Raw genomic sequence first — 9492 nt, forward strand, 5'->3', positions numbered from 1 at the left:
GAACACGTGAGATGTGGCTGATGGAATCAAGAAACTCAGTTTTAAATGTTGTTTAATTACAATTTGAATATAAGTGATTCCATGTGGATAATGACCACTCATCTTTTTCATGGGATAAAAAGGAAATAGAAGGTGTTTAGGCAGTGTAAAGTATATTAATAGTATCGAAAAAAAACCATAAGGTAAAATTTCTGCATGTAGTGATATTATAGTCAGTAAAAGATATGGCAGATTCTGGCTTCATGTCCTACATTAATTGTTGTCTAATAGTTTGTATTTGAAATAACTCACTTCTATAGTAGTTGGCAGGGAGTCAGTGTATTTACCTCCACCACAATCAATAACTTCTATAGTTTCTAAAGAGCTGCAGATAGAGAGCTTGTGAGTGTGAAGTCTGAGTTGTGCTTTGTTTGTGAATACTTCAGGAATTCCCAGATGTATCAGAATGTGGGTTTATCGTGGCTTTCATCGGGGGTAGTGCTGACAGTAAGCTATGGCAGAGGCCCCGGAATTTATGTTAGTCTGCTCTCTCTGCCAACTCTCTGAGAAGGGGAACAGAGATAGTAAAAGTGTGGGTGACTAGTGGGGTTTCCAAGCAGGGTGGAGTGTTTGAGGATGTGTGTTAAATCTTATTTTATAGATGAGGACACAATTTCCCAGATGATGTTCATGAGGCACCCTTATCAGATGTGTGTTAAATCTTATTTTATGGATGAGGACACAATTTCCCAGATGATGTTCATGAGGCATCCTTATCAGATGTGTGTTAAATCTTATTTTATAGATGAGGACACATACTCACAGATGATGTACATGAAGCACCCTTATCTGACATGTGTATGTCATATGTAACACATGCGTTTATCTTACTATTTCATAATCAAGCCGAGACTGGAATCTGGGTTTTGTCACCCCACTCTGCGATTGTTCATTTTTTTTAAAAAAATATTTATTTATTTATTATGTATACAATATTCTTTCTGCGTGTATGCCTGCAGGCCAGAAGAGGGCACCAGACCCCATTACAGATGGTTGTGAGCCACCATGTGGTTGCTAGGAATTGAACTCAGGACCTTTGGAAGAGCAGACAATGCTCTTCACTGCTGAGCCATCTCTCCAGCCCCTCTGGGATTGTTCTTGCGCGGTGTACTTCTCTGCATGTATCCGATGCTTTCACTGTATAGAAAGCAAGTATGTTCTTAAAGCACAGCTGGGAGCGTGGTTTATAATAGAGATGTTAATCATTTTTTTTCATTGTCACATAATACAAAACATTCATTTGCTTCTGACTTAAGACAGTTATTAAGCAGCAATGATTATTTTATCATGAGTGTGAGTGAATTGACATTTAAATACACATTACAAATCACGTAATAGTCTTCCTTGATATTCCTTTAAGCATTTGCCAGGGAAACTAGAGTACACATGATGTGACTGTTTGGGAAGTAGATGTAGTTTATATATTCTGACTTAAGCTCTCTCTCGTTTAGCTTCTTGTCAGAAACCATATGTCGCCCTCATTGACGGGATCACAATAGGTGGGGTAAGTGGACTTTTTCTCATTTTCATTGTATGAGCTGTATTAAAATAAGGTAATGATCATTTCGTATAAGTGAGACACTGAATGCAATACAGTACAGCTCAGTGAAACATGTTTATTTCAGTTTCAGACCCTGGAAGATTTGGTGTATAAAATGTATTGGAGCCAAAAGAATATTTCATGTTTTTAATTATGCTATAATCTATTTTAACCTCTGTAATTATCAGACTCTCTTAGGCCACAGAAACTGATTGTACTTTTAAAAACTTACTTGGGTGCGTGCGTGCGTGCGTGCGTGTGTGTGTGTGCGTGCGCCCGTGTGCATGCATGTTTGTGGTGTAGGGGGATAAAACTGAGACTCTGCAGGCTTACATGTGCCGTGCTGCGTGGGTAGCGGTCAGAGGATAGCTTGTCTATCAGCTTCACCTTCTACCGTCCTTGAGCCAGGCCTCTTGTTATTTTTCTGCTGCGCATGCAAACTTGAGCGGTTCTCCTGATTTTATTCCCATCTCCTTTGAAGAGCCCTGGGTTGTAGACACCTGGCTGTATGTAGGTTTTGGGGATCCACACACAGATTCTCAGGCCTGTGCACCAAGTGCTTTGCCCATGAGCCCTTTGCCCAGCTCTGCCCGCACTGGCCTCTTTACATGTGGGACGTGCAGTGAACTCGGGGCTGCGTGCACACTAATGCAAATGTTCTACCCCTGAATTCATCCTTAGCCCTTGCCTTTTGAGGCAGGGCTTTAGTATATAGCCCAGGCCAGCTACGAACTTGTAGCGGGCAACCTTGAGCTGAAGACGTTCCTGCCTCTGCATCCCCAGCCTACGTCACTGTAGCCCACTCTCCTGCTGACATATTAACAGAGTGCTTCCGTAGCATTGGGAGAAAACTCCATTAGACCTGCAGTAGCGGGAGGTGGCTCACTGAATTGTTCCCGCCCTAGAACATTTCACAGTGGTCTCCTCTGAGGCAGGGTCGTCCCCCGAGCTCTAGGTAGTCTTGGTTTCTCAGTCCTCTGGCTTCTCCCAGGTGTGGGGGGTTGCAGGTGTATGCCACTAGACCCAAGCCGGCGTTCTTAAAAATGTGTTCCTTTCAGTTGACACACGCGTTACTTGGTGCCTGTGCCATCACAAAAAAGACTCAGATGTGCTTTGAAGTTGGAGGAGACATGAAATGATTACAGACCAGATGGCAAATTGTCTGGTGCCGACTGTCACAAATTCTAGTCCCCACAGAATGAGGGGTCAGGAAGGACCTGCAGGGCAGAGAGAGGACCGTGTGGGGAAGTCGGGGAATTGAACTGACCTGGGAAGGCAGTGTGGGCAAGAGAAGACAACCTGAGAAAACCCATCTTTCTCTCTGTGGGGAGAGGATGAGTGCCGTGGTGCACCTGGGAGGTCAGAGGGCAGCGCACGGGAGTCACTTTCTCCGTCCTCCACGTGGCGTAGGCACTGAGGTCAGCTCCTCAGACTTTGGTGACCACTTTTACCCATGGAGGAATCTCTGAGCCTAGTAGAGTCCAGAGAGATTGGGGATGGGAAAATAGCAGGCCACTGTTAGGGAGGAGATGGATGCCCTGGAGCTGCAGAGAGCCCAGGGGATGAGTGCAGGCCAACTGTAGGGGAGGGAAATAGAGGGATGGCCTCAGGTCAACGCTCTCCTGTAAAGGGAAGAGGAAAAACCCACCGGGAGAGAGGGAAAACCTCAGAAGATAATGAGCTGTCCCAAGGCCACTCCCAGGGAGCAGAGGGAGTCCTCTGTCACAGGCAGGGAGTGTTCTCAGATGAGCAGAGGTCTGGCAGCTCCTTTGACAAGGTGCAGGGGTTAGATACAGGGTGTTAAAGATTGACTAGTTAATGCAGTAAAGACGGAAGGCTCTAAGACCTTCCTTGTATAGCAGAGAAGCATCTCCAAAATTAATAGTTAAATAAAATACAACATTAAGCTTTAGAATTTTTTTTGAAAACTATTTATTTATTTATTTATTTATTTATTTATTTTGAGTCAGGATCTTGGTATTCCATGGAGGCCTCAAGCTCTGTGGAGCTGAGGATGACTTTGAATTTCTGAACCTCTGCCTTTGCCTCCCTAGTGCTAAAATTACAAGTTTCTACTTGATTTTCTGCAGTGCTTGAGATTGTACCCAGGACTTTCTGCAGACCTCCCATCCAACCCTCCTATCTACTCCTCCCTTCTGTCCTTCAAATTCATGGACTACATAAGTGCACGCGCGTGCACACACATACATACGCGTGCCTAAATACAACCTGCTCAGTCTGTATGTTATTTTTGTGCGTGTTTTCAAGGCTAACCACTGGGCGTTGGCTAACCAAATCTTTTAGTAGCCAACTTGGAGAAGTTTTATAACTGGTCTCACTAAATGCTGCATGTTAGAATAATGATATGGCTAATTTTATTTGATAAAATAGTTTAAGAAATGTGTTAAATATTCTCTTCAAAATTATTGAAATTTTCTATAAGTTGATCAAGCTTTTATGGTTATTAATACAAGTAATAAGCAGTACTGAGCTTCTGCAGAGGGCGGGTATCCGGTAGTGCTGGGAAGACCCAGCACACAGCACAGACCGCTGCCGGAAACTGCCCACTTAGAGCAGGCCAGGCTCGCCTGGCAGAGACGCCTGTGTAGTTTTGTGTGGAAAGTTCATGGTGAGGCTTGGGGTTTCCTTCAGCCCACGTGCTGAAGCAGATTGCTGTGGAATGTAAGGTAACACCTGCTTGCTTTGTAATACTTGTGTGTTAATCTTTCCATTTTTACCACACGTTAAGGCATTTCTTCCCCTTCTTTTCCTAGGGAGTTGGTGTTTCCATTCATGGGCGATTCCGAGTGGCTACTGAAAGAACCCTCTTTGCAATGCCAGAAACGGGAATAGGTAAAACACCAAAAAAGCTTTTGTAATTCCTTTTGAATCACATTTCTTTACTACTTCTCGGATTATTTTATACATACACATATGTAGCCAGAAGACGCCATATGAGATACCACAATGAAAGAACTTACAAAAATGATACTCTATATTATTAGCTCAGTAATTATAGCACAGCTAAGCCCATAATACTAGTTCCCTGTCGTTAGTCTCAGGTAAGGTTAAAAAAAATAAAAAAAAACCCTCCCATTTCCATTCATCGGTCAACATTACTATTTTGTGTTAAAAGTGAGTCACCCTAGCAAGGTTTGTTGAAAGGCTCTTGTGTCTTCAGTCAATCACTGTGGTCCCCGCCAGATGTGTGTGCTCTCTGTGGAGGTGCCTGCTGCTCTCCGTTGCAGATCGCTTTTGGTTCGGGTTGTGTTCACTTGCCCCTCAGTGCTGAGACCCCATATAGCGTGGTCCAGCGCCAGCCTTCTCCGTGCTGCTGTGGTCTGTCTGAGTTCGTGTGAGTGTCAATCCTGTTGTGACTGGAAGACAGTCTTTCCCTGGACTCACCCGCCACCTCCGGCCCTTAACAGTCTTCCTGCCTGCTCTTCCTGACAGACCCCTGAGCCTTGAGTGTTTGACAAAGACATCCCGTGTAGGGCCGGATGCGCCAGTCTCTCTCACTCTGCACATTGTCTTCCTCGTGTCTCCTCCTCCCTAGCCCTTTTTCAGGTACCTAACCTCTGGTGATTCAGATTGCAGTCCAGATAGCGAAAGCTTAGAAGCTGACATTTGCACACAGTATTGGTCTTTTTGCTCTGAGTTACCTTATTCAATAGAATGAGTTTTTTTCCTAGCTGTATTGTGTAATTGTACCACATTTTCACGATGTGTTCATGAGCTGACGTACATTTAGGTATTTCCAGTTTGGAGCTATTAAGAATAGAGCAGTAAGAAGCATGGTTAAGCAAGTGTCCTTGTGACAGGATGGAGAGTCCTCTGGGTATATGCCCGGGAGTGGGTAGCTGGTTCTTGAGTTAGATCGATTTCCATGTTTTCTGTGCTAATCCTACTGATCCGTGAGCACTAGGAGATCTTTCCATCTCCTGATGTCTTCTTCAGTGTCTTAGAGTTTCTATTGTGCAAGTCTTCTGCTTGCTCAGTTAGAGTTATCCTGAGATATTTCTGTGTTGAGGCTCTTGTAAAGTTACTATTTCCTGCATTTCTTCTTTCCCAGTATGTTTGTCATTTGTATATGGGAAGTCTACTCATTTGCGTGTGTTGATTTTATGTCCCGCTACTTTGCTAAAAGTGTTTAAACAGCTGCAGAAGTTTTCCTGGTGGGGTTTTAAAGCATCATTTGTGTATCCAATCATATCGTCTGCTAATTAAGATACTTTGACTTCTTCTCCAAATTGCATTTCCTTGATCTCCTTCAGTTGTTTGGTTGCTCTAGCCGAGACCTCCAGTTCTGTGTTGAGTAGGGATGGAGAGAGTGCACTACTTGATCTTACTCTCTATCCCCATCTAAGTTGGTGTTGACTGTAGGCTTGCTGTAAGTTACCTCTATTAATAGGTATGGCCCACGTATCACTAGTCTCTCAGTCCTGCATCTCTGGGATAAAGACAAGTTGATAATGATAGATGTTTGCTTGGATTTGGTTTGGCAGTAATTTACTGAGAATTTTTGCAATTGAAATCAGAAAGGGGAATTGGCCAAAAACCTTTTTTGGTAAGGTTTTGGGGCAACTAAAAAATGGGGGAATAAGGGCCTCCTAAAAACAAACAAAAAAGGAAACTTCAGTTTCTATTTTGTGGAATATTTTGAAGAATATTGGTCTTAATTCTTATTTGAGGGACTGGTATAAGTCTGCGATGAATCCATCTGGCTCCCTGAACTTTTTTGTTGTTGTTGGGAGATTTAATTGCTTTTATTTCATGAGGGGTTATGGGCCATTATACATTGCTTATCTTGACTTAATTCTGGTAGGTCATTTATCAAGGAATTCATCTGTTTCTTTTAGATTCTCCACTTTGGAGATTTTTATTTTTTTATTTTTATTTTTTTATTTTTTTGGTTTTTCGAGACAGGGTTTCTCTGTGGCTTTGGAGCCTGTCCCGGAACTAGCTCTTGTAGTCCAGGCTGGCCTTGAACTCCCAGAGATCCGCCTGCCTCTGCCTCCCGAGTGCTGGGATTAAAGGCGTGCGCCACCACCGCCCGGCAAGTATAGATTTTTAAAACTATCCTTATGATTTTCTGAATTGCCGTGGTGCCTGTTGTGTCTTCCTTTTCTTCTCAAATTTTATTCAGTTGGAGCTTCTGTCTATTAGTTGGTTTGGGGATGTGTTTGTCAGTCTTGTTGACTAGTCTCAAAGAACCATCTCTGTTTCATTGATTCTTTGTATTGATTTTGTTATCATTTTTATTTCATTGACGGCAGCCCTGAGTTTATTTCCTCCCATCTACTGTTTGGGGTATTATGTCTTCTTGTTGCTCTAGAGCTTTTAGGCGTGTGGTTAAGTTACTAATACGAGAATCCACTACATCTTTGCTAGCTTGAGGAGTATTCCTTCCATATTGCTGAAGAACGGGCATTGGATTTTGTCAGAGTTTTGTTCCTATGCCTATCCCTTCCCGAGGCTCAGATCCCTTCTTCACACACTGTACTGAGGAGCTCTAAGGGGAGCCCTGGATGGGGTGACCCTGAGGTGTGACTATGGACAGCACCAGGCCATTTGGTTTGTGCTTCTGGGCGGAGGAGGCAGGTCAGGGAAGAGCACTGTAGTCGAAGGGATGCTGGCTCACCATGTGACTGCAGAGAAGACAGCGCTGAGTTTGTGTTTGAGGGAGAAGGCACAGCTAGGTTTGAGGCTGTTCATCAGCTTGAGCCTATTCGACAGGACCACAGACTGCTTGGTTAAAGCAGCACCTTGGTTCTCCCATCTCTGGGGGCTGAGAGTCAAGGTCAAGCTGTCTTCCTGTGGCCTTTCCTCCACGTGTGGATCTCTTTCATAAAGATAGTTCTGTTGGTTTATGGCACCCCCTTGTACTCCCACATACCCGAATGTCTTGGACCTTTCCATTGGGCAAAACCGGCTCCCCAGTAATAACACAGAAACTTATTCATTATAAACGCTTGCCCATAGCTTAGGCTTGTCCTAACAAGCTCTTACAACTTTAATTAACCTATTTCTATTCATCTATGTGGCTTTTTGATTTACCTGCCCTCCAGCTTGTCTTGCTCGCTCTGCATCTCCTGGTGACCCCGCCTTTCTCCTCCCAGAGTCCTCTGTGTCTGGGTGTTGGCCTGCACCTCCTGCCTAGCTAATGGTCATTTAGCTGTTTATTAAATTAAGGTCTTTACAGTGTACAAAAGGATTATTCCACAGCACCTGAAGCTACACCTCTAAATAATACAGTTACATTGTGGGCTGAGGCTTCAACATCCAGATTTGGGGAATAATTTTGTTAATAACAGAGTAATCAGCATACAGATTTTACTAAATCCACGGGAGTCAAGGCAGCTAACCCCAGGTGGGCATCCTAATAGCAGATGTGGTCTCTGCAGCACTCAGAGGTGAAGCCACTAGAGACTGCGGCGGGGAAAAGAAGCGCTCATTGTGTGTAGGACAAGTGCACATGTCAGGACCGTAGGGTCTCCTGTGTTCAGAACGTCCCTGAGATTCTGGTCAGGAGGTGAGTGCCGGGCAGATGAGAAGATACTCAGAGACTGGGCCAGCGTGTGATCTAAGAGATACAGCTGAAAACATGGGTGGACATTTGCAGCTCTGTTAGGGGTGTTCTCAGAGAAAACACAGCCTCTTGAAAGTTTCGGAAATGTGAAGTAAGACTCATGTTTAAAATACCGTACTTTCTGGGCATCACTCATGCCTGTAATCCCAGTGCTGAGGGGGCGGCGGGCTGAGGGAAGAGACCACAAGTCCACGTCCACGCTGGGCTACTCCGAAAGGCCCTCTCCCAGGTCAAGGGGAAAAGAAGCTTCGTGCTTTCTATTTGGAAAGGAGATATTTTGTTAGCTGCACTGACTCTCACTCTTTAGGTACCGCCCACCTTTTGTCTTTGAGACAGAGTCTCTTTCTCCGGGAGCTTGGTCAGGCTAGTCATGTGACCCGGGTACCTCTCTGGCTCTGGCTTGTCCAGTTCTGGGCCTGAAATCAGACGCTGCCACCCCTGAAGTTTGAAGTGTGAGGTCTAGGAGTCAAAGGCAGGTCCCCACTGAGCCGTCTGTCCCCAGTACTGCATGCTCCTAATATACAAGGTACTGTCGAATACTTGGCTGCGCACGTCACACACTTTAGTGACCTCTCTAGCAGTGAGATGCAGAGAATTTGGAAAATGTACAAAATACGTTAACAGTTTTATAACATGTTTGTGACTCGAGCTCACTGTGTAGCATATAATATTTGTAGTACAGCTTCCGTCTGTATAGACGATCTAAGAGACTCACTCCGCCCTCCATTCGAATTATTCTTTCTGCTGTCCTCACCGACAGGGCTCTTTCCTGATGTGGGCGGCGGTTACTTCTTGCCACGGCTTCCAGGCAAACTGGGCTACTTCCTTGCCCTGACCGGGTTCAGACTGAAAGGAAGAGACGTGCACAGAGCAGGAATCGCCACCCATTTTGTAGATTCAGAGAAGGTAATTTTTGGGTTGAGATCATGGGTCTTTGGGAATATGAGTATGAAGGTTGAATTTATTCATTAGAGCTGTATGACCTCGGACAAAGTACTTGAGCCCAGCCCCACATCCCCTCCTCACCGTCCCGCTCCTCCTCCACGCTATCCCACAGCACAAGGGCTGCTTCATTTCCTGTCTCGTCCTCCCTTCGGAGGCAGCATTTGCTGTGCACGTGCACGGAGCTGCAGTCCAGGTTTCTGTCAGGGCTGATGTGAAGGGAGCATAGATCTCCAGATAAGGACCCCAAGGGGTTACAAGCTTTCTGCCTCTGTCAAGTTGCACGTCTTGTTTTCTTTCCTTTTAGCTGCCCAAGTTAGAGGAAGAGTTGCTGGCCTTGAAGTCGCCCTCGGCAGAAGATATTGCGGGTGTCTTAGAAAGC

General features: G+C 44.8%; 1 protein-coding gene across 1 annotated transcript in view; it reads left to right on the forward strand.

Annotated features, from left to right (window-relative positions):
* Hibch (3-hydroxyisobutyryl-CoA hydrolase) overlaps nt 1-9492 on the forward strand; it is a 48304-nt gene that overhangs the window by 25178 nt on the left and 13634 nt on the right. Inside the window, exons 6-9 of the mRNA XM_013353493.2 lie at nt 1491-1543; nt 4354-4432; nt 8929-9074; nt 9418-9491. Of these exons, the coding sequence (XP_013208947.1) occupies nt 1491-1543; nt 4354-4432; nt 8929-9074; nt 9418-9491 (352 nt within the window). The remainder of the gene's footprint in view (nt 1-1490; nt 1544-4353; nt 4433-8928; nt 9075-9417; nt 9492) is intronic.

Source organism: Microtus ochrogaster, unplaced genomic scaffold (assembly GCF_000317375.1).
Source record: "Microtus ochrogaster isolate Prairie Vole_2 unplaced genomic scaffold, MicOch1.0 UNK8, whole genome shotgun sequence".
NCBI classification, from domain to species: Eukaryota; Metazoa; Chordata; class Mammalia; order Rodentia; family Cricetidae; genus Microtus; species Microtus ochrogaster.